At 35.2% G+C, this 26,856-nt stretch overlaps 2 protein-coding genes across 2 annotated transcripts; both read right to left on the bottom strand.

The window, feature by feature from the left end:
* Nucleotides 1–1,888: 1,888 nt before the first annotated feature.
* Nucleotides 1,889–2,717, bottom strand: LOC116122464 (protein FAR1-RELATED SEQUENCE 2-like). The gene is made up of 3 exons (XM_031408305.1): nt 2,407–2,717; nt 2,131–2,316; nt 1,889–2,033 (listed from the first exon to the last, which is right to left on the bottom strand). Exons 1-3 carry the CDS (start codon nt 2,715–2,717, stop codon nt 1,889–1,891), a joined length of 642 nt encoding a protein of 213 aa, XP_031264165.1.
* Nucleotides 2,718–6,331: 3,614 nt separating this feature from the next.
* LOC116122469 (lipase 3-like) lies at nt 6,332–8,450 on the bottom strand. Its single transcript, XM_031408310.1, has 4 exons — nt 7,706–8,450; nt 7,062–7,154; nt 6,895–6,962; nt 6,332–6,810 (listed from the first exon to the last, which is right to left on the bottom strand). Exons 1-4 carry the CDS (start codon nt 8,327–8,329, stop codon nt 6,678–6,680), a joined length of 918 nt encoding a protein of 305 aa, XP_031264170.1. The 5' UTR covers nt 8,330–8,450; the 3' UTR covers nt 6,332–6,677.
* Between the last annotated feature and the right edge of the window lie 18,406 nt (nt 8,451–26,856).

Raw genomic sequence — 26,856 nt, 5'->3', positions numbered from 1 at the left:
CCTGTGGGGCATGTCGGCTAGAGCGATCGCATCTACAAAAGGCGAATTGACGTAACAGTGGGACTTACTCTTCTTGGTAGGGATCAACATCCCTGGTATGTGCCTCATCATTGCCTCTACATCGGCCAGCCTTTTGGCCAGAATCTGTTCCATGGGGGAGGGTGGTACCACGAGGTCATCCCGTTTGATTCGGTCGGCCATTGCATTCGGCAAATTTTGTTGGGTCAGTCCGCGTGGTGTTGCTTGGTGGATCATTCCTTCATGTATTGCCTGGTAGCTTGGATCACCGTTCATTCCCTCCGATTGGATGACTCCCATTGTAATTGATCTAGTGTTTCGCCCTACATGGATAGTTAGAGGGGTTGTTTGGTACTCGCTCGGTCCGTCGAGATGGATGGACTCGAGCGGGATGGTTTGATATGGGTGGCCATTCGACCCACGAGCGTGAGCCAAGCTGAATGGGTTTGGTGTAGGGATGGTTGACTGGAGGTGAGGTGGGATGGCTAGGATGGATGGTTCTTGTTAGAGTGGGCTTTCTGTCGCTTGGACACCTTGATCCAGTGAGGGTTCGACAGAACGGGGTTCGGCTGGCAAATCTTTTTCTCTGTGAGTTAGGACCGAATCATCGACCACCGACGAACATAGCTGACACCACCTTTTATCTGAGGCCACGGGTCTGGGTTCTAGGGTTTGGAGAGGTTGCATAGATGGAACCAAGGCGCGAAATCGATTGGGTGGTACCTGAGAAGGCAGAAGCTCAAGGTCATAAAACTGACTTAGCTTCTCTTTCAGATACTGGTTTTCGGCCCTAATGGAGGCGTTTTCAGTCCGGATGGCAGTGTTCTCAGCTTCCAATGCAGCCACCTTATCTGAGTTATGTTGCATGAGGGTAGTCAGGGCTTCCAGTTTGGCCTCGAAGCCGGGGTTAGCGTTGTCAGAATTGTCAGCCATGGAAAGTTCCTTTACATAGCAGGGTTTGTTGAACCGAATGATTGCTAGAGGCCCCACGGTGGGTGCCAAACTATAGACATAAAAATCTACCTGTACGGAAGGAGTGACTAATCCTTTGAGGTTAAGGCCACTAGCGATCTACTGTACCTGCACACATAGAGAAACAAACGTGAAGCGACGAAAAACACCAGGGTGGTGTTTGCCATAGGCATTCTAACGCTCAAGTCAGCGAGGCTGAAAGGCTGATTTAGTGAGGGCTAGGGAGTAGAGAGGTTACCAGAAGTCTAGTTGGGGACTGTGACTACAGCTGTGATGTGAAGTTCTCCAGTTAGAACTCCGGGTCTGTAGGTGTAGTGTAATCTGCCTTGTGAGAAGGCTAGCCTCTATTTAAATAGTGACTGTCTAGTCTTCCAATCCTAGTGGGATTGGGAGTTCTCGTAGTGATATGTTCCCTCTCGAGATAAATCTTCTTATCCCATTATCCCGGCGTGAAGAGGAGTCCAGGTATGACTCTGACACGGACTTGGAGGAGTTGGGGTTATAGTGGGCTACTTTACCAGTGTTTGGATAGGAATGTGATCTGTGACTGACCATGGGCTCTGAATTCGTTCATAGATCTAGGAAGTGAACTGGGACTAGGAGGCTTGTGTCCAGACGGCTTGTGCCGATTATACTTTGTATCAAATGGGCCTAATCCGGTGAGTTTTGGATTGGGCCGCATTGAGATTGGGCTTGACCTTTTCCTCATTGTTAGACCCGTTTTCCCATTTGGGCCGGGGACGATTTTTGGCCCTAACAACTTTCTTGATACTTTCGCATTGATCACTAATTATGGCTTTTGGATGAATGTCTCCTATTGCTAACAGACAACAAGTGAACAACCATTTAAAAGTATCAACATCCTCATGTGAAATCAAGCACAACCTAATAGAATGGACTATCTATGGTGGTTGATGCCTACAAATGTAGCGAATGGCATTTTGTATTGGTTCACTAAGTATGTTGTGTCAAAGCTAACAACATCATTGAACTCCTTGTAAGCAACTTTGGAACGAGGATGAACCCAAATGACATTGGAAAACCTAGAATCACTGTAAACATCAATCAAGTGAAAAAAATCTCTATCCCCTTGCTGCATCCTCAAGAATAATATGTGGATTGACTCAACATCACCTTTACCAAGTCTCAACCTCTCTTTTTTCAATGAAATTGTGACGATCCTTTGACAACCATGTTAGATTCTCTAGCCCACCAAATTGGACTTCAAGCAACCTAATGTTTTTGCAAGGCCTGAACCCAGCAATATCATTAGCCTCTCGATTTCTCCTCACTTCAGGATTCAAATTCTTATGCCTTGCCATAAGGCTACACATTGATGTATCCAAATCATGATTGTGGTTTGTCTGAACTTTTGTAACCTACCACTTTCAATTAGATCTTAAAACCGCGTTTAACCTAGCAGGACAATTTGTCCTCTTCAAGGACTTCTCATAATATGCTTTCATTCCTTTGTCACAACTAATAGTCTGATATCTTCTGTCATCATTCCTCCCCTTACATGTTGATTTCTTCACAATAGCAAAGCCTTTACATTTTGCATGCTCTTTATATGCTTTGAAGAAAGATTCCAAGCTACGGAAAAACAAACCTAGCTGAGGACCATGTTCAACAGTCGTTTCTGTTTCATTAGTACTTGCTTTGGTATTCGAATTTACAATTTCATTGCCATAGGTGGTCACTCCATCCTCGTTCATGTCATTGGTCATTGAGTTGTCATCTTCATTGTTGCCGAAAATTGCTTCCAATACCGCATTTCGCTCTCTAGATTTTATAGTTTCCTTCCCAATCGAACAATGAATAATACTTTCCTTCTAACACGAAAATCAGCACTTATTAATAAACAAAATCATACCAAACGAAATATGAACGCTTAGATTACAGAACAAACTTCTATAGTTGTCTAAGTTCTTAATTCTTACATTACAAAACAAACTTTTGATTTCTCTTTAAATTAAACCAATTTCATTACAACTTCTCTAGTTGCTAAATGTTTACATGTCCACCATTTTGGTCTTAAATTTCTTTCTTTCCTTTTTAAAGTGTCTGATTGTCAATACTAGATTTTTATTTCTTATTTAACTATTAATGGAATTAAACATAAATTAACTTAATTAAACTAAGGAAGTCTGTATGTTTCAATCCGATGCTCTTACCAATTTCAAAATATTATTTCTTCAAATAAAGAAGGAATTACTATCCATCATCCCCAACTTTCCTTCTCAAAATCCTAATTGTTTTGAAAGTAAAAAGTGGCCATTACAAAATCTCTCAACACCTAAAACAAGTATTGGATAACGATAATACTCTCTTATTCTTCTTTGAAACTCTTAGGTTGTCATATATGAACATTTTTTATCTAGCTCTCTCTATTTTATCACAATATGAACTAGCATTTTTTATCCAGTTATCTCTATTTTATCAATATACATAAAACATTTTGATCAATATATAGAAAACAGTAATATACCAAAAACATTTTTTATCTTGTTCTCTCTATTTTATCAATATTCAAATCAATATACAGAATACATTCAAATCAATATACATAAAACATTGATATATGGAAAACATTTTTTATACAGCTCTCTATTCTAATCAATATACAAAAAACACTTTTTATCTAGTTTTCTCTTTTTTATCCACACAACATTCATATTAATATATAGAAAAAAAATTTATCCAGCTCTATCTATTTTTTCTACACAACATTAGATCAATTACAGAAAACATTTTTTATCCAGCATCTATTTTATCACAATATGAAAGAAAACATTTTTTATCCAGCATCTATTTTATCACAATATGAATTAGCATATTCATTTGTTGGTGAAAATGAGATAAAACGGTGTACCTTTTATGAAATTGTGATGAAAATCAATGTGTTTCACTTTGGGTGCTTCTCATAAGGGATTACACTTGCAAACGGTTCTGACACAAGAAAAAAGCATGCACAACCTTGGTCATTGTCCACATCCATACATTTCTACCTAGCTAATCATCACATTGCTTAGACAGTCTTTATCATTGTCTATACCTTCTTTATATCGTACCAACACCCGTAAGATTATTAACTCTATTTATTTCAATGTTCATAGCAAACACAAAAATTTCATTGCACCCATCTATTCATAAACTTGTATCTCCAAAGCTCGTAGCTTCATTTATCTCATTTTTTCCACCTTTTACTGTAATGAGCCACTGAAGTTTACCTTTTTTTTTTTTTTTCTTTTTTTTTTTTTTTTGTAAGAAATTTAATTATTACAATAAATTAATTCCAACTTCTATTATTTGAAATATTGAAGTAACCATTACTTCTCTCTCATTCTTCCATAATGTCAATGAAGGGAATTGATTTTCCTCTAAAAGGCAGGGTTTAGGAGCCAAAAATAATTTAGTTTACTGAAGAGTAAATTCGTAAATTCATCTTCCCAAAAAAGTTTTTGATCCGATCAACTGACCCAAATGGCACTGTCCTTTCAGTTTAAACCCTCAAGATGCATTAACTAGGTATTTTCAAAGTGCATTGATTATGTAAGTTGTATTGAATCTCAACCACTCAAAGCCTTCTGATCTAATGACTCATAAATTGCACATATAATGCACTTGAAAAATAACATAATTTAGATTTAATCTCAACCGTTCAAATAATCAAATGCTTTAATCTAACGGCTCAAAAATTGTATAAAAATTTATGTGAAAAAAGGGCTCATGATCCTAACCCTATATATATATAATGAATATATAAAAGATTACTATTTGACACTGCTAGCTAGCATAACATTAGCCTTCAGTTGTTGTCATTTCAACGTCATGCTTGAAGAGAGGAATTTAAGAATATGTAGTTAAGAAGTTTGTCGTGAAGAATATAACCAAATTGTTGAAATTTTTTTTTTATGGTTAAAGTTACTCGGTATGCCTACTTGCATGAATATAGTATAAGTGTAACACAAATTTATCACAACATTTTATTATAGATAAATTTCAAGATACTTCTGAAAGACAAAATTATTAATCAAGAATTTATTTTGAATGAATGTAGAGGAGATTTTTATTATTATTACTAATATTTCATCAATTTCTTTAGTGCATATATAGATTCAAAACAATCCCTATATAATATGAACCAAGAAAGACAAAAGCTTCGAATGCTATGTAAGAACCTGAACAGAAGAACCTTGTTGAGAAGAAAAAAAAAAAAAATTCTTCAATTTGCTTAAATTAAAATTTTGAGTTATTGTTATACTAGTTTAAAAATAAATAAATAAATAATACTTCTTTTATAATATACAAAAAAAAAAAAAAACAGTTGGGCTAGACAAGCCATCAGGCCCATTGGAGAATGGGCACCAAGTTACCAGGCCCAAATATTATACAGGCAAAAATATATTATGAATGTTATTCCAAGCAACTATTTTTGAGCTTTTCTCATTTCCAGTGGAATAGCAGCATCTCTAAAAGCAATAAGATTTTTGCCTTTTTTGAAACCAAATGCCTGAAGAATATCGATCCATTTAACAAATAAACTATAATTAGTTATGATTTCTGTAAATTAACCTATAATTGGCAATGATAATTCTAAACTTAATTGGAAGGTCTGAGATTTGTTTCACTTGACACAAGGTGTTTTGCTATAAATCAAAATTTTCGAAAAAAAAAATTAGGTGTTTTTACCAAAAAAAAAAAGAAAAAATTCAGAATTTCTTTGTTTTTGTTTTTTGTTTTAATTTTTCTCTTTTTAAGGAATGGTAAAATTGAGATGAGGGCTGGACAAGCCATCAGACCCAAAACCACTCATTCCTTCACAGCATCTCTTAAAGCAAGAAGAATGGTGCTTTTTGAGATGCTACTTTGCCTTTGCTCAAAGCAAATTCTTGAATAAATATATAATAAGAAAGTAACTTTAGTTAACCATAATTGTCTTAAATTTAATTGAAGCTCTAGGATTTAGTTTCATTACACACTAGATTATTTGGTATTAGAAACATATGTAATATTAAAAAATCCACTAAAGATATTTTAACTATTACAATTTTTATGTGAAGTATGGATAGTGTTGAGTAGTCAAATCACAGTGAATCTTCTTTTTAAGAGTATTTCATTTTTGAGGGCCTTAGAACACGGAGCTTTTGTAACTTTGTTGTCTCCTGAAATTCCTGAGATCAGGATGAAAATGGTGAATGAGTTGGTAAGAAAACAGAAGTTGTACCATGAATCAGAATTCTATTTTCTTCTTTCGAGAAACTCTCAACCAATCCAATCAATCAATAATTTCCCAGGCACTGGAACATAATTAATAGTCAATGCCTGGTTGCTTGAGATGGAGAAGGATGGAGTCTGCTACACATTAATTCAAATAGGAAAAGTTCAAATGTAACCATTGCATTACATTCATATCACAATGATCATTCCTTCAACATTGAAAATTTTGTAAATTAACTAAGAATTCACGGACTGAATGATCCGTAAATCTGAATAACTTAGCCAGCTTGCTGAGGGGATAACTATTTCTCCATTAATTCACTACTCTACATCTTCTAAATATACAAATGATGAGTACTTCAATTTCACAAGCCTCAAAATGCTAATGTTACCCACAACACACTACATATCCATCTCTCCTCAGTTGTAATTCATTTTTCTTGGCATGACTTTCAATCTGCCTTGCGTCAATTGGTATGATTTATTTGCTGATCGATAAGAAAAGCTTTCAAGTGCCTGTACATTTCTTTGGGTTTCTCTACATTAACTGCATGCCCTGTATTCTTCAACATTTTTAGTTCCGCATTCTCACCCAAATGGCTGCACAAGTGGAAACATAACCATTGTAATTCACAAGGTTCATGCTCAAAAGAAACATAAACATATTAAATCTTTTATATTAACCTTTTCAATCTGTGTCCCAATTCGGGCGGAAACACCTGGTCATGATCTCCCCATATGATAAGTGTAGGCTGCAACATGAAGAGATTAAAATAAATACCTTTAGAAGATGAAAGTAGTGTTCAAATTACTGGATTCCAAAAGTTACCCAGAATGTAATGCACAATAACCTGAGTTATCTTAGGAAGATCAGATAATTTTCTGCCCTTAAGTAATGCCTGGAGCAATTCTTTCCTCTCCTGAATGTGTTGTGTGCACATTACCTGCACCATACCAAACCAAAAATTTCCGTTATAGTGAATATTTCGACAGTTGATAGCAAGATTAATACGAAATCATCTGGAAATAGAGAAGCAGAGTAATTGGTTTCAATCTCTCCTATTAATTAATTCCAAAATCCGTGAGATAAATTCAATATATTCTCAAATAACTATGTTTATGCTCACTGTTTGAGGACAGTTTCCATCGATAGATAGCCTAAATTGTATCAGAGTAGTTTTGCTTTAATGTCCTTTATGCCTTACTCCACTGCTAATTACTTCATAACGCTAGCATAAATTCAACGAAACTCCCTAATCAATAAACCCTTTTCATCTGATCACGATCCAAAGTTAAATTTTCGAAAACCCAGATAAAGAAAATGAAATAGAAGTATTAACCTTCATGTGTTCTGGTTTTCATAAAACACCTTGAAATCAAGCCCAATCCCAAAACTTTAACACTAAAACAGAACACATAAAATAATTTGATTTATCAGAAACAAAATCTTAATACTAAAAATCATGAACCAAGTTTGAAAGATAATAAAACTGACCTCAATAAAATCATTGAAAAAACAAGAAGGAGCATTCTTAGGCGGCTTGTAAAAAGTCAATCTCAACAGCTCCTTCATTTTCTCCGGTCTTTGAGGTAACAAAATCTCAGCAGCTTCATCAATATTCTTAACCTTAAACAACCCTTGCTCCATATCTTTCTCCTCCAAACAAACACCCGCGCCTATTAGCACCACCCTCTCAACCTTCTCCTTAAACTGCGCAGCCAAACTGTAACCCACAAAACCACCATAACTGATCCCCACAACCGACAGTCTCTCCACGCCGTGAGCCTCCAGCACACCCATCACACACGTGGCCTGAAAAGCCTCAGACCTCTCGCTGCGCGTGGTGTAAGAGTCACCGAAGAACAAGAGGTCGGGAACGTAGACGTTGAACTTGGATACCAATTTAGAAATGAAGTGAGCCCATTGCCACATTGCGTTGGCGCCAATACCGTGAAGGAGACAGAGCGTTAGTTTGGTTGGTTTGTGAGTTTTGGGGACCCAACAGTGCATGATCGTGCCGTCGCCGAGATCGACGGTAGATGATTTGAGACCTGAGTGACTGAAAGAGTACCGGTAGCACCAGTTTCGGGATTCAGTGAAGCTGAAACACTTGGCCATTGTTGTGATCAGAGTGGAATGAACTAGAGGATTCAAGAAGGAAGTGGGGATATAAATTGTTAAAAGAAGAAAGAATAATAATAAAGAAATAATATTTTTGAGGTGAATTAGAGAGAAAAAATGAAAATAAAAAAGAGAAGTGAATTTGTTATATACAATTTATAATTTTATCTTGAGAAACAGTTAGTGATCTTTAATCATCTTCAGATTTAGCATTAATTTTACCTAAAATGATTTTAAAATAGGTTGTTATGTCGTTAATTTGTTGCATCACTGATATCATAAACGAATGAATAATTATATACGTATGAACTACAAACATTACGAAATATATAGTTTGGTGTATCATAAAATATTTTAAACATTTAAAATGATTTTGGTTTTGAAAACATAATATAAATCAGTATGTGAAAAAAATAGTTCTGTCGGGCTGAGAAAAATTATTTCGATTATAGAATACGTAATTAAAAAATAAAATAAAATAATTTTTATTTTAGATTCTTTTTGTTAACCTAAAACGCACCAACCGGCAATCTGATTGGAAGATGTGTGCCACCTGTTTGCATTTCAATTCAATATTTTTATTTTCAAGGGGCCCAGCCAATTGAAACAGAACAAAGTACAGCAGTCTGATTCTTATGGGTTTTGGTGTTAGCTTAATGTCATTTTTTCCAATTATGATGGAACCTTCCATGTTAATGTCATTAAACTGTAAATAAATAAATATTAGATAATGAGATATAGAATTAAGAAAAAGGATATTTTTTTTAAGACCTACCTTTATTTATTGTGTTATGAAGCTTATGTGGCCGCCGAAATGTTTTAATGAAATCTGTTCCACCCCTTTGACAAAGTTACATCTACAGGCAAAAGATTTTAGTTGAGAAAGTAAGGTGGCAAAACAAGAATTGAATTCTTAGGGATTAAATGTAATTTTCTATAGGCCGAAATACATTTTCGTACCTTAGGTTTCACGAATAGACATTTTATACCCATGATTTTAAAAACTATCAATGTTCCACTCAATTTTCAAATTTAATAGTTAAACTTAACAGTGAAAGGTCATTATTGTCTTTTCATCTAACCCAATGTCACGCACATGCTGACACGTATCACTTGACAAATCTAAGTCTCCTCGTCAATCAACATAGACACTTGTACCTTGTCCACCTCACTTTTTAAATCCCTATCTTTCTTCTCCAAATCATCTTGCTTCTTCTTGTTCTTGACAAGGCCCAATCATCTAGTTTCACCCTTCTTCTACTTAGTCCATCATCAAATATTTTTCACCTAAAAGTAATTGACATAGCTCACTACTATCCAAATCCTCACCATCACCATCCTCATACTCCACTCTATACAATTCACTCTTGTAAGTCATAACAAACAATTTTCCCATTACCCACAAATTCTTTCAACACAATTCAAAACAAATAAAATCAACAATGACTTAAATTTTATTTAATTTTTAAGTTTTTTTATTTTAGGTTTTCTTAGTTTTGGGATTTTTATTTTATTTTTGTTATCATTGTGATGATTTTAGAGACAGGGTGAGATGAAATTTTGATTTGATGTATTTAGAGATGGTTGATGATGTAAATTTTTTATTTTGTATACTCTAGTGTGAAAATTGAAGAGGTGAAGAATGTGTAGATGATTGAAAATTGAAATATATGTGGTTATTTTGGTAATCTTATTAATTTGGGGTTATAAATAATATATCAATTTCTTAAAGTACAAATTTAAAAGGGTAAATATGGTATTTAAACAGTCAAAGCTGATTAAAGGAGGATTCATATGAACTGAGACTAACAATGGGTGGAACGTTGATAGTTTCCGAAATTATGGCCATGGGTAGGAAAATGTTGATTTGCCAAACCTAGGGAGGGACAATTATATTCGGCCTTTTCTATATAAATTTAAATTTTTTTTTTGGAAATTAGGGTGCTCATGCCTCATAGCAACACTAATGCGTAAGATTATATTTGGTTCGGTCCATGACGGGTGGAACATCTACTTATCTTACCTCATTTATCCTTCAATTTTCACTATTAAAAAAAAAATTGAAATTAATTAATAAAAACTGAAGTAAATACAATTACATATACATGGTAAACTATGAAGTAATGTTGAACGTGTTTAAATTGTCTTGTAAAGCTTTTATTAATAAACTTAAGTAAGATGTAACATGTCCATTAGATCAAGTTCCAAGAACATGACCTCCTTTATCATGGCAAAAAGACCAATATATAAATGTGCTCTTTTCCTATATCTTTTTATTTAAATCTTTTATTGATTAGCAAATGCACATGTATAAATACTAGTACTGTGGTAACAAATTTCTTCTAAGTGCAGAAAGGCAAAAGAACGTAAGTAAAAATATTTATCATTGACTTAGGTAAATGATCTAACCAAATCCTAACACCACTCTATATGTTAGGAATTTAAGTATCAAAAATGGATTCTCTTTATTAAAAAAGAAAAAAAAAAAACCTTATATGAAATCTTTATATATATATATGGGGTGTAAAAGTATAGATAGTTAAAAAAAAATTTATATAAAATTTGGCAATTTATTATAAGGATAATCTTGTGATTATAAAAAATATTAAAAATTAGGGTGTATTTAGTTTGATGGTGAGGTGCTACGAGAATCACTCTAAGGAAAATTCTTGAGAAGTTAGATCCTTGGTGATCAAGTAGCAGCCTAAAAAGAAAAAGGTAGCTGATTTTTTTTTTAAAAAAAGTTCATTGTCACATTGCGCCTCACAAATAATGTTGTAGCAACAATCTTTTGATAAAAAATTATATACAAAAACCATTAAATTAATATTATTTTCCCAATTTAGGCCAATTATAAATAAAAATAATTTTCACGTTGTAATTTTTCTAGGTCCTGTCTTAAGAAATTTGCCTCCACATAATAATAGTTATTGTATATTGCAAAAAAATATACTATATTACATTTAAGGGTGATCGGTTCTGGGTATCCTACATTTTTTGAGGAATCGGAGTCGAAACCTAAAACATAGGTTCCAGTTCCAGTTCTTGTTTCGGGTACCTAGGTTAATTTAAATTGCTCCTTACTTTTAAAAAAAAGGCAAATACACTCCCAAATAATTACAATACACTGCAATAGTTTACAAAAATTATAATTCAACCCCGATTCCTCCCGTGTACCCTTACCTCGGTTCCAATTTCGGTTCTCAATTCCAGCACTATAAGAACCAAAACCAAACCCAGGAATTCCCGATTTCAACTTTTCAGAACTAGAACCAACGAGTGGTTTCCTGCCGGTTCTGGTTCTACCCTCTACCCATACTCACCCCTAGTTACATTAAAGGTTTAAGATGAAACAAAATATTTATCTAAAGTTGTTTGGGACAATGATTTATGCTTTAAAGTTGTTGCCACATTTTTTAACTTACAGGTACGTAATAACTCACCAAAATGGACATCTTCTTGTTAAAGTTTTAATATATCTAGGTTCTCAAGCATGTTTGGAGCTTCTTAGTATGAATTTTTTTGTATTTTCGTACTATCATCCTTAGGATTATCTCCTTCATCTTTTTGTCTAATTACAACAATGATTTTTTCTTCAATTAAAACATACACGACTTGTAGCTTATTTTGATGATCGAGGAAGACATTTATATCCATTCGATTCTTGCATACGTTACCTTTATACCATTTGCACTAAGGATAACTAAGTCAAAACAATAATTTTTGTAAGTACAACTCTATTAAGTTATAACCTCTTCATAGTAATAAAATTAGTTTGATCTTATTTTCTATATATCTATATAATCCTGAAAACCACCCTTGCTATTGATCGCCATTTGGATTATACGTAGGATTCTAGCAGGATACACGTGGGATTCCATGTAGGATGTGTGATGTGGACATATATTAATTACTACATTAGTATTCCAAAGGTCATGTGTGATGTGGACATATATTAATTACTGTTAGAGTAGATACCCTAAAGCCAATCAATTATTGTAAGATTGACTCTGTAATAAATGTTTATTTATCAATAAAAGGCATATTCTTCTATATCGTGTAAATCATAGTTATATGTAATGATATATGTCCTTAGGGTGGTAGAACCGTGACGAGGGTATCAAGTGTTTCAAATCTTGATAGTGAGAACCCAATGATCACATATAGTGGTCATTCTAGAAATGTCCATAGCCCCAGTATTATTTTGACCAAGGACACAGATAATACGGTAAGACTATCATAGCGTTGCACGACCTTGTTGAAAGGCAATGACTGATCTCACTTGTCAAGATTGTTTGCCAACAACCTGGGGCAATGCATGGATGCTTGCTAGAGGCAAGTTCACTGGACAGACCCACCAGAGGATTCCATATGGATGGTAATCCTAGTGTCTATGGAATAAATCCTCTAACAAATAGTTGTGCATATGATCCTTAGACTTGAGATCACCGGAGCGTCTTGTGCACCAAATGGTGTAGTTTGACACTAGCCCAACGTAGTTCTATTCAGAGCTATCAATACGGTAGTGATTGGCTACATTGAGAAGTGTATCAAGACTATGGTGAATCGACAAATGATTCATCACTCCTGGGTACAGAAGAAGTTATCTCACTGGGTAATTCAGTAAATGGCAACGACACTAAATCTGTGACCACAATGGGATTGAGTTGATGCTCAATCCAATTTATTATTCCGGTCATGGGTCCATTAACTGAATACAAACATGTCGAGGATATCTGAGGTTAGCACTATTTCTGTACCTCAGTCTCAATGAGATAACAGATGATGAAATTATAGGATTGGATTGCACGGTAACCATACCGTTGATAGGCTGCGGTTTCGCTGAATCCGAATCTATCGGGTGGCCATGATACCTTGCTAGGGGTCAATCTTGGTTTGTGTGTAGTGAGACGATTAATTGGTGTTAATCACGATACTACACACTGCCGACATGATGAGAAGACTACGGATCACACACTTAGAAGATAATTTAAGAATCAATTTGTAAGAAGGGTATTTTCGTCTTTCATGACGAAATGATATTTTGGTAATCTCACAGTGCAATTAAATTTGCTGAGGTTATTGCCTGTATTTAATTTTAATATTAAAATTAAATTAGTGAGATTATATTTAAATATATCTATGTATATATTTAAATGAATTATTATTATTAATTAAAGGTTAATTTATTATTATATATTAATTGATTTTAATTATAATAATAATTAATTAATTAAAATACCATAAAGGGGGTGTTTGGTTGCAAGGGTGAACAAGGGTTGGAGCTCATGGTTATCCCTAAGTGGAATAGGGTTTTAATTGTTGCACTATATAAGTGCAACTGAAAATTTTTAAAAAAAAAAAAAAAAAAGTGATATATTCATTCAATAAACAAAAAACCCTAGCCACCCTATCTCTCTCTCTCACGTTACACTCTTGTGTGAAGAAGAAAATTTTTCCTGTTCTTCTTTCTTGATTCTTGAAGCCCTTGATTGTTCTAGCAAAATAATCAAGGGTTCTGCAAATTATCTTCGTGTGGACTTTCATGAGTATGATCCTACATTGGATCGATTAGCGAAAAATCACGTGAACAGTGTCGGTGAACAATATCCAGTGAACAGTTCGATGAACAGTATCTAGTGGATAGTTTCGATGAACAGTGTTCGTCTCCGAAGTAAGAGATATTCGGAAGAGCCTCCAAACGTCGGTATGAACTAAATCCTTGTATTGATTTGTTTTTATACAGTTTTATTTTACAATTCAGTTTATGCATGAAAACATTATAATTTGTACTCGAATATTGATTCGTATAATTGATTGATTCGTTTAAATATTATGTTTTTCCGTTGCGCGAATCCGGTCAGTTACTAACAATTACTGTATTGGTATTCCAAAAGTCTAATAAAAAGATACACTGCGTTTGTTTGGCTATTTTCAAATTACTATTTCCTATTCTGAAAAAAAAAATGCATGTTTGTTTCCCTATTTTCAAAATCATATCCTATAATATTCAACTATTTTAAACCCCATAGGTTTCTTAATTTAACTAAACACCTGTAACAAAAAAATTTTATAAATTGAAAAAAAAACCCTCATCCACCCACATTTGTCAGATTCTGGCAACCACCATCGGAAAATGGCCGGAATCTGGCGTCATGGCTCACTACCGGTTGGATCTAGCTGGTAGTACGCCGATCTGGCATTTTCCAGCCAAATCCATAGCCAAAGATCTTTGGCCACATCTGGCCGTCAATGATGGCTAATGTATGGTCGTCATTGACCGTCAACGATGACCATATCTTTGGCCGTCATTGACGGCCAGATCTGGCAATCAACAACCAAATTTGTGGTGGATCTAGTTGGAGAAGGCCATAGCGATGCACGACCGACCAGATCTGGCCAGTCGTGTGCAATGAAACAAGAATTCCGCCAGATTCTGACGGTGATGGCCAGAATCTAACAGCTGTGGGTGGGTGGGGGTGTTTTTATCAATTTATAAACTTTTTATTATTGAGGGTATTTAGCTAAATTAACAAACATAAAGTTTTTTTTTTTTTTTGGTTAATTTTCAAATCGTACCTCATAATAATAACCCAACTCAACTTAACAATAATATTTCAAAAATACTACTCAAAATAATAAAACAAACGTACCCTCATTTAGGGTTGTAGCAATTAAAGGCGGATGTAATGATTTGTGGCTTTTCTTTTTACAGATTTAGAAGGAATTGTTCCTTTATGGGAAGCGATATTAGCGAAGCATGAATCTGTGGTTAAAATTCTTGCAGAAAGTGGGGCAATTATATCTTCTAAAGATGTTGGTCAGGTTGCTTGCACCGCAATTGAGCAAAACAATTTGGATTTACTCGAGGACATTATTTGTCATGGAGGCGATTCAACACGACCGAATAGCAACGGAACGACTCCACTTTGTAATGCAAGCAGTGAAAGAAATGCTAAAGTAGTTAATTAAGTTTCTCATAGATCAAGGAGCTGACTTCGATAAGCCAAATATACATAGTTGGACTCCAAGGGCTTTGAAAGATCACCAAGGCCTTGAAGATATATAGATTTTGTTGCAGACTAGGCAACAAACCAAGATTTATAGGATGGAATCATCATCTTGATTACACTATAAATAAACAAAGCTATAGTACACTTTTTAAACCGTATGTATATAAATATTTAATATAAAAGTTTGCTTCATGATTGATTTCAAAGATTCATCATTCAAGGTAAATATGGGCATCTTTTTCCTATTACTAACAGAGTTAACAGTATATATCCTCAAAATTAATTAATTGCTACAACTATTTTTTACAAGGTTGAAGGCATAATTGCACAAGAAAGGGGACCAGACGACCAGTGCTGATTTTACGCAAAAATAAAGATGGTAATCTTGTAACTTTCCGATAGAGTTTACACAAGAATATGAGGAATTTTAGGAAGAAAAAAAAAAGCACATGCCAGATTCCAAAACATCGGTGCAGGCAATGAATTATTACAATCTCTCAGTGTAGTTCAACAGTTTCGACATAAATGAAAGAAAAAGAGGAACAGCATTGAGAACTAAATCTCAAGCAAAATGAGCTATAACAAAAGCACAAACAAACAATAAGTTGAAATATCTAATTATTCAAACAAACATGGTAGCATAGCCATTTTCGTAAACAACCCGTGTAACACGCAGGTCTTCCATCTAGTTATGACTATAAAGAAACTATACTATAAATAATAAATTCAAAACCCAAATCACATGTTATACCTAAGGGAACAAGGAATTTGCTTAAGACACGTACTTCGTAATTTGGAATTATTTTCTTCCAAAATAGATTCCAAAAACAATATTTTCAGTATGTTGTTAAATTCCATTTCTATTAATTTTGAGCTTTGTAAAAACTCTCAAAGACTCGCTCACACGTGAATTCCAAAATTGTTATTTATTTCTTTAAAAAAATGGTTTTGTATTAATTTTTTTTTTTTCTAGTCGTTGTGGGTAGCAGAAATGTTATTTTTTTTTTTTAAATTAAATTATTTTCCAAATCCTAAGATAAATGATACATCATTTATCTTATGATTTTATCAATTTGTTAATTTAATTTTAGCCTAGTCCCTTTTTTATTAATTTTTATTTTGTTAAAAGTCTTATTTTTATCTTTTATATAATTTTGTTGATGCCCACTTTAGTCAAGGAGACTCAACGCTATAATGAAAGCGCAATTAGGATAAAAAGCCGAAAATCAAAGTTCATCGATAACTACTTTTGTTAATCCAATTAGGTTACAAATCCACAAATAAAGTTTCAAGGCTCCACCTTAGGCCGAATGACCTCTTCTTGGGATCTTAATAAAGCCTATGACATTCTCTAATACAAGCCTGTGACAAAAGCCCATGACTTCTCTAAAGTAAGCTCATGATATTCTCTGAAGTAAACTCATTGACATGGTCTAATATAAGATCATTTTCTACTGATCTAGACATCAAAAGTGTAATATTACCCTTCGGAGATCAAGCAAAAGTGCGTGATTTTCAAGGGTTTTAATTATGAATTTTAAACTATTATCTATTTCTTTTAAAAAATGATTTTGTATTCAAATGTTTTTTCCGGTCTTTGTTGGTAGCAGAGATGCTATTTTTTAATAAAATTATTTTCCGAAACATGAGATAAATGAAACAATATTTATCTTATAATTTTATCAATTTATTAATATAATTTTAGCCTGATCCCTTTTTATTATTAGTTATTTAAGCCTCAATTTAAATAAAATTCATTTAAAAACATAATACTTAAATTTATTTTATTTTATTTCAAAAATACCCATTTATTAATTTTATTCTTATGGAACTTCTTCTTCCATCTCTTTCTCTCCCTTAGTTAAATAGTTTCATATCCTAAACTTTTTTTAAATTTAAAAAAAAACAAAAATAAATTAAAAAAAAAAAAAAAATAAAAAAAAACAAAAAAATTTATATAATAAGAAAACTATTAAGTTTAAATTATAGATGAACAATGAAAAATAAAATTCACTATCTGATAAATTCATAAGCAATGGAAAAATAAAGTTCCAATTATACATGGGTATTTGTTACGGTCATTGGTTTGCCCCTATACTTTGAGATGATGATTGTATGGGTCAAAGGCCTGACAAGGTCCAATAACGAAATAAACATATTACGGCCCACTGCTTTAGCCTAATTCTAATTAGGCTTATGCTTAAATCCATGTTGTTTATTGGCCACTCCATGAGTCGGGCCTTCTTACAAGTTAAGCCAAATCAGGCTCCAACCCATTAGCCCACTTTCATCCCAAAATAAGAATCAAAATCCTATCACCTTCCTAATTCATCCAAGATCCAGTATCTTACATGAATTAGTACTCTTGAACCGATAAAGGCAAGTCACAAGACTTCCTAATTTGAACTCTTCTACTAAGTAGGACTTAGAGTTCTACTAGGATTCAAGTTCCTTTGAACTCCTATATAAGCAGAGGTCAAGCCTCTCATTATGCATTCAGAAATCACCCATAGCTTTAGCTCCTAAATTCTTGCTCCCAAGAATCTCCATTTCCCCGTCGTGAAGCTTAGTTCCGACTAACTTCACCACCCTCAGCCATCGCAAAGCTGTGCTCCTGCCACTTTGTGTTAGTCTAGCACTAGTCGTACCATTACGATAAACCCTTCTCGCTTTCAGCCCTCACTAAAATATCTTCAACCGTGCTGACTTGAGCCTCAGAGTACCTACAACAAACACCACACCAGTGTCCCCCGAGCCTTCACGTTCATTTACTCTTTTTTTGTAGGTCCATCATATTGGCAGTGGCTCGCTTCTCACAAGATCTGTCCCTTCTGAATCAACCGTAGGTTTTACCATCTACAGTTTGGCGCTCACCATAGGGCCCTGGCAATCAATTGACTCCCAACGCTTCGTTCGCTCTCACTCCCTCTATTTATTCATCTTGACTAGAAGTACTGAAACCCTTACACCTGATGTCACGGCTTAGATCGCTGCTCTCACCGCACTTGTGCAAAAGAGCGATGACAAGTACCAATCCTTGGAAGCTTAGAACATCGCCATCCATGTGAAAAACCAAGCCCTCCAAGATAAGGTAAACCAATTCTACTCCCTTGAAAGTCTACCCCATCTCCATTCGGCTCCAACCACTACTACACCCTTAGCCGAGCTGACCCACAAAAATCGCTTAACCCATCAACCTCTTGGTCACTGACTCGCTTGTCCAAACAACCCCTCTCCAACAATACCAACTAAACATGCCCATCACCTTCCAAAAAACATAACATTTGCACTCGGTAACCGACACATCTCACCAATTGGTCCTGTTTTGCTCGACCATACACATCAACCCGAATGTGTTCCCTTGCCTACAAAACACAAGCTTGTACACCCCATCGCAACCCCCCTCAAGCAAGCCTTAGCCAAACGGTTATCTGAGATGGAGGTCATGATCCAACGCATCTTTAGCATTCCCACACCCTTTAACCTCAAAGCTTTGCTGACTCACCTTTCGTCAACACCATAGCCCTCATAAAGATGTCGTGCAAGTTCATATTCCCCTCTCCAACAATACCAACTAAACATGCCCTTTACCTTCCCAAAAACACAACATTTGCACTCGGTAACCGGCACATCTCACCAGTTGGTCTTGTTTGGCTCGACCATACACATCAACTCGAATGTGTTCTCTTGCCTACAAAACACAAGCCTATACACCCCATCGCAGCCCCCTTCGAGCAAGCGTTAGCCAAACGGTTATCTGAGATGGAAGTCACGATCCAACGCATCCTTAGCATTCCCACACCCCTCAAGAAGAGCCAACCTCAAAGCTTTGTTGACTCTCCTTTCGTCAACACCATAGCCCTCATAAAGATGTCGTGCAAGTTCATATTCCCCAGCATGAATCTCTATGATGGAACCACCAACCCAGATGTCCACATAGCCTCCTACAAGTTGAGGATATTTGTCGCTGCTATACCTCGCGATCTCCGCGAAGTGTGCATGTGTAAAAGCTTCAGCTTTAGTCTTATGGGACCAACCCTCCAATGGTACACCAACCTTCCAAACAACTTTATCTCCCCCTTCATTAAGCTCACGAACACCTTTGTTGAGCAGTTTGCCAATAATAAAAGATTTGATGAGAAACTCTCTAGCGACCTATATAAAGTTTATAAGCATCACGGAGAGTTGCTCTAGGGATATGTGGGCTACTTCAACAAAGAGAAGATTTACATCCCATATTGCAATCAAGATACAGCCGCCAACGCATTCATAAAAGGTCTCCTCTCTGACAGTGAGCTCCATAAGGAACTTACTAAGTTCAAATGCACCATTATGGACGACATGCTTCCTCGAGCATGGGTTGAGATCATATGGGAGGAGGACGATGTCAATTGACCTAGATACACTTCATACGACAATCAGTGTGGTGACCGACGGACCAGATAATCGTAACCTTGACACCAACATTGGGGGATCAGTAGGAACTGGTTTATACCAATCCATCCTCTAACTTAGTTGGGTCAACATAAAAAACCGATTCTACTTGGTTATCCTGTCATATGTACTAGGGTCTGATCTTAAGTCTGGCTATCAATCAACCTATAAAGTTGTAACTTGATCTAATAGTCTATCAGACAATGTCTCGATCAACTTTACATTGCAATAAAGAGTTTATTCAACATTCAAGCAATTGAATCATGACATTTACCTCGCTGTGATCGAAGTGTAAAATTCATCAATCATACAACTCGACACTAACATTAGGGGACAAGCTGATGCTAGTACCTACCTATCCATCTCTCATCCAAGCCGACTCTTTCATAAAGTTCGGCATGCCTCGGCTCTTCACCATGCTCACCACTCAAAGAAGTGACTCCAACTCGAACACTCACAGGTTCATTCTCGGACTCAGACTTATCACTTAAGCCTTCATTACTCGAGTCTCCATTGCTCGAATTTGCACCTGGTTCCCTCACCTTCAGCTTATGTAGTAATATACACTTACCCCTTTAGTCGAAGTCATGGTCTCACCCTTAGGTAACATTACACAAGTCAAGGACTTTTCATACTCATTTCTCCCAGACATGGTCTCTCGGCTCGGCCTTACTCTCCCAAGTCGATTTCTCCTACACTAGCACAATACTTATTGGCTCGGCTATTTAAAGCCAAGGTCACCAAGATACCCATGCCAAAAACACCATACCGAGCCTCACTCAGCTCAGTTTCCACACAAGCTTCACTTGGCTTGGCCTTGAGACACCTTACTAAGATACCTTCCACCCGGCCTAAGTACGTGGCCCTCTGCTCACCTTGGCCAGAGAACACTCGAGGAGGATTCACTCTTGGCTCTTTACTCTGCTCAGTTAGGGAATAGTAGACCAGGATCTGAAAACTAGGCTCCATTTTTCTCCTGGTACCCAAGTGAATCTCACTCAGCTCGGCTTCTCACTTTGTCTAGCCAATACAACTTGCTTGGCTCGGCCACCAAGATCAACAAAGGTCGAGTGAGTACCCCACAACTCGGTTCAGACGCCTTAACCTTCGTCCTAGACCGCTGATTCAATTAAACCAAAATTTCTCACTTGGATCTATGAGGCACCACTCTTCGTAAAAGATCACTCGGCCTTGAGTCTCTATTCTATCTCAGTTATCACTCGGCCTCGAGTCTCCATTCGGCCTCAATTCTCACTCGGCCTTGAGTCTCCATTAAACCTTATTTATCACTCGGCCTTGAGTCCCCACTCGACATTCATTCACTATTCGGCAAAACAGAGTGGATCCATGAGCATTCCCTCTTTTAGAGTACATCCCTTATGCACCATGCGACTCGATAAGCATCATTCGCTCCATTAGGACGAATGAACAATGACATCCTGAAGGAACCAATTGTCAACATCGTTCAACACTCCACTTGATAGCATGAGTTGAGCCGAGTGGGCTCGCAAATGTTTCATGACAACGCACAGAAAACTTAAACGGCCCCAAAACACACCAAAACAGTGGATTTTGGCCTTGAAAATGACCTTTAATTAGGTTCCCTCATTGACAATGATATCAAGCATAAAACGAGGTTTCTATTAATATCTTGTGAGCCCTGTAACTCCTCTTAGATCAAAAGTTATGGCTATTTTAAGTTGACATGCCTATTTAGGACATGAGAAATGTTGAAACACCCATCTCCTTCTCTACTTGGCTCAGCTTGGTCCCTCCATGGCGTAGCCTAACGAGCCAACTTTAGATGCCTTCAAAGCTTTGCTCTTTATCCGGCAGGAATGAGTCGAGTGGATCACTTGAACCTCTAATAAACTATTTGGTCAAGCATACCTACGGCTTGACACGACTCGACCTACATCAACTACTTAAGGAACATAAACTGAATTTGTCTAAAGTCCAAGAGATCTCACTAAGCCTTATTCCTCCTTTAGCTCTATTTGACCTTTTTCAACTTTAAGACCCATTTGGCCACTATTTTGCCACAAGTCTCATTCGGCTAGAAGTTCCATTCAGCCTCTTTGATCTCATTCGGCCTTTGCATCAAGTCACTAGGCATCATTGATATTAAAACACTTAAAAATATAAATGATTTGACTTTAGGGATTCACCAATTGTCTCAGATCAATGAGGAATCAAGAAATCAAATCACCTCCCATCTAACAAATAGAACCGAGCCAAGTGGTCCCACCATTGTTTCACTCCATGTGGACTATCCTGCGATCTCTTCATGCTTCTCCTAGCTCGACCTACTCCATACAATCCTCCCATCATTGTTTCACTGCACGTGGATTATCCTACAATCTCTTTATGCTTCTTTTGGCTTGGCCTATGCCATACGGTCCAAGGCGATTGCTAACCTCCACCTCGATTACGCTTGGCTTTTCCTCTCCATTCGACCACATGAGCTGAACCGAGTGACCTATGCCCCTGTGGCAATAACAAGTGTTTCGGGTTAAACCCTTCTCAAGAAGGGATCAACTTGTTCGTATTACACCTACGATTAATTGAATCTACTCTCTAAACTAAATACATTTTAACTTGGAGAGTGAGGGACAAACTGTATGGGCCAAAAATCATATTGGGCCTGACAAGGTCCAATAATAAAATAAACATATTACAACCTAGTGCCTTAGCCCAATTCCGGTTGGACCTATGCTTAAATCCACCTTGTTGATTAACCACTCCATGAGTCGGGCCTTCTTACAAGTTAAGCTAAATCAGGCTCCAACCCATTAGCCCACCTTCGTCCCAAAAAATGAATCAGAATCCTATCACCTTCCTAATTCATTCAAGATCTAGTATCTTACATGAATTATTACTCTTGAACCGATAAAGGCAAGTCACAAGACTTCCTTCCTAATTTGAACTCCTCGACCAAGTAGGACTTAGAGTTCTACTAGGACTCAACACTACAAGAAAAATGGCCTACGATAACATGCAAAAAGTGTTATTGTAGGTAATTCATAACATTTATAAGGATGTCATGACATCCCATGTTACTAAAAAGTAGACATTGGTAACACTTTTTGCATGTTACTAATCATTTCAGTAACTGCCATAAAATGATATTATTAAGTATATTGTAGCACTTATTTGCAGTTATGAATGATTTTTGGTAACATTGCATAAATGCTACAAATAAGTTTTCTGTAACATTCTTAACCTGTTACAGTTTAATTTTCTGTAGCATTCTCAAAATGCTATAAATAAGTTTTTTGTAACATTCTTAACTTGTTACAATTTAGTTTTCTGTAACATTCTCAAAATGCTATAAATAAGTTCTCTGTAACTTTCTTAACTTGTTACAGTTTAGTTTTCTATGACATTCTCAAAATACTACAAGTAAGTTTTTTTGTAACATTCTTAACCTGTTACAATTTAGTTTTCTGTAACATTGTTAAATGCTACAGAAGAGTTTTTAATAACATGTTAAAAGTGCTACCAAAGTATCATTCATTGCATTTAGTAAATGTTACAAAATTATTTTCCATAACATTTTGAAAGTGCTATCAGTGTATCTGTTATAGCATATATAAAATTGTTATAGTTGTTATTTAAATAATAAAAATTATAAACAATGATACACTAATTTTCCAAAGAACATTTCATTGATGGTGAACCTCCATATACAAAAAGTTTGCATATATGCCTAATAAATAGGCACCCAACATCCTTTGCATCCATAAAATTTAATATGCTTCATTTATCATATCACATTTTGTAACATATAAACCTTCATATACAAAAAGTTTTATATATGCCTAACAAGTATGCACCAATCATTTTTACATTATAATACCTAGATGATTGGAAAATTAACTATGAACAATAGTTAATACTTTCCAATCAGTCAAAAAATTCTAACAACAAAAACCATCATGCATACCATCTTCCATTCCCAATTGTGCTTTACAAAAAAAGTACTCTTGCGTTTTCACAACCTACAAGACCATTAATACAAAAAAACATCTTCAATTCCCATGTATATTCTCAAAGATGACAACACACATATATTGTAAATTCAAGAAAAGATTAAGACAAAAGCACCCCAAATATTTAATGCAAAAGAAAAAGGAAAAAAACATGTTTAAATCTTCAACTTCATAATCACTAGTGCAAAAATGCCAACTGCAAAGTTGCAAACTGCAATCTATAAAATTGCAGACTACAGTTTGCAAAATGCAGATTGCATTTTGAAAAAATGCCGACTGCAAAATTGCATACTACAATTTACAAACTACAGTCTACAGTTTAGCAAACTACAGATTACATATTGCAGTTTGCACACCATCAAGAATCTTTCTTCACTCAATTAAATAACAAAGAACACATTATTATGTTATAGTGCAAAACCTTTAAAGTTTTACAAAGACAGTAGCGTGACCTATTCAGATATATTTATGTCATGCTACACAATTTAAATAAAAATTAAAAACTTCTTAAGATAGATCAAACTCTATACATAAACTGTGTGTTCATACAATTAAAACATTGAATACATATATAACTCAACATGAGAAAATTTAGATACTAAGATAATGCATACGTCACCAGTAGCTACACTAATGACATGAAGAGTAAAACTTTGCCCAGAATTTCCTACATCCAATAATTTAAAAGAGCAACAGTAAGTTTCTAAGTTATACCTCAACCTAAATAGGAAATAATGCAGTCCAAACCCTATTTAAACTATACAACATATTAAAAAAAAAAAAAAAATACACCATTTTACTTGGGCAAAGTAATGTAACCAACATAATATGCAAATCCATTGAACAACACAATAATGCTTACTCTCCAAATACTTAATGGTTGTAGCTTATTAACTCCAATCCTTCTTGTTGCAATAATCTTTAATTCCCTCTTGATATGGGACAAATTTCAATATGCACAAATAGAAACACTACTACAATTTGAAAAGTACAATAAATTCATCTTCAAATATGCATATGCAAACTGTTTGAGACTTCGCTTTTTGCAAACTACAGTTTGCAATTTTTTGAGACATAGAATTATCTCCTTGACTAGTGAACGCATAAAACCTTACATGATCAGAAACCAATGAACCCAATAAAGAATTTATAGAAGATAAAGCACACATCAAAATAGGAAGCCAGGTGATAAGAGTGTAATTTATATATTTTTTTAATTCCTTCCATATTATGTTTTTTGTTATATTTTATGCCTAGTTGAGTTGATTAGAGTTTATTTTGTAAGTTTGGCATATTTGGATAGACTTTATGAAATAATTGAGAAAAGATTAGGAATTTCCAGATTTTTTGTTATTCTGACCAATGCTGCGCGTTTCAGGTTTTTCATGGAGTCAGATTTCTCGATTGCAAAAATGTTCTTCAGAAAAAGTAAAGTAGACGAATCAAGTCTTCTAGGAAGGTATTATGGGAGAGAATCCGAGTTCGTTTAGGCCTTCATCAGTTGTTGCAAAACCGAACCTGGAATCCTATTCGCGAAAGGATTTCCTGGCTGAGTATTGAGTCTTCGAATGGGCCTAACTGGAGCTTTAGATATCGAAAGCAGGTGATTCAAAAGCCCAAATTCATCTACACATCCAGGAATAAAACTTTTATGAAGTGACCAAGCCCAAAAAAGTTCTTTGACATTGTGAGAATCTTGGTGCAAGCTGGATTATGAATTCTGTTTTCCATATCTAATAAGAAATTGACAGTTTTGGAAGTCTATCGTTTAGGAAAGGTCTAGGAAAGCAATTTTCGTTTTTCCTGGGGCAGAATTGAGGAAAAATACGTTATTTATTTATGCGTTGTTAGGTTAAACGGAGGAGAGAGAATGGGAGTGGATGTTTTTTTTTTGGTTTTTTTACTTTCCACATCAATATGGGCGGCTGATCTTTCTTCTTCAGTTCAAGGGGATTTTGAAGCCTGAATTCATGTCATTGGTGTAACTTAACTTTAGTAATATTGTTCTTAATCTTGTTCTTATTGGAATTATTTATGTTATTCTGTTTCAATTTATGATTTTTGTTTGGGTGATTTAGTAATGGCCTGCTAAATTGTTTAATCGGAATTTTATCTGTTAGAATTAGGAATTGTGATACGTAATTGTCCTCTTTCTATTCAATGAGTAACACATGATGATAGATGATTACGGACAAGTTCTCAATCTGTCACCTTGAATAACATAACCTAAGTTAAATAATAAGATCTTGAGTGATTGTTGCTTGGATTAATCTATTTTCCTAATTCTTAAGGCTGCCATTGAATTAAACTTAGAGAGCTTATTCTAGGTTGTTCAAGGGTTAAGATCTAATTGAAGAGCTTATTTCAGTAGTGACAATTAAGGGAAAATTCGGGTAACAGAGCTTGTTGTTTCCTAGGGTCAATAATTCCATAATAATGAAATAAAATAATGTTACGGTTACTTCATGTCCAATGCATGTTTAGGTGGATCTTGAACTGAGAACTGGTTGTTTTTAATATGATATTTTCTACCATTAGAGATTTATTCGTTTCACTTTAGATTGCGTTTTCTACAACCCCTTTCATTATTCTGTTGTCATGTTTACTTTTTAGGATTTTATTTTATTTTATTTTTCTGTTGTTTTCGTAGTGGTTATTGGTCAGAATATAGGATTTAATCGAAGCATTCCCTATGGGATCAACCCTTGCTCACCTTATATACAATTTAGTAGTTAGGTTAGTAAGACTATTAATTTGGAGCATTCGGCACGCTACCACTAGGATAGGAAGACAAGATCAAAATTGCAAACTGTAGTTTGCGAACTGCAGTCTGCAATTTTGTAAACAACAGTCTACATTTTTGCAAGCTATAGTCTGTATTTTTGTAAACTGTAGTTTACAAATTGTAGTCTGCAAACTGCAGTTTGCAAAAATGCAGACTGCAGTTGAGATAAACTAAATTTGATTCACAATCTAGTAATAGATGTCAAACATGAAAGCCAAATAGCAACCATAGTAACAGTAGTAGCAACATAAACATCTAAATATATCTATAACTACAGCTATGCGTTTGATATTATTTTTA

This window comes from Pistacia vera, unplaced genomic scaffold (genome assembly GCF_008641045.1).
Source record: "Pistacia vera cultivar Batoury unplaced genomic scaffold, PisVer_v2 Contig1342, whole genome shotgun sequence".
Classification (NCBI taxonomy): domain Eukaryota; kingdom Viridiplantae; phylum Streptophyta; class Magnoliopsida; order Sapindales; family Anacardiaceae; genus Pistacia; species Pistacia vera.
Note: the sequence above shows the minus strand (reverse complement) of the source record. Positions and strands in the feature narration are given on the sequence as shown.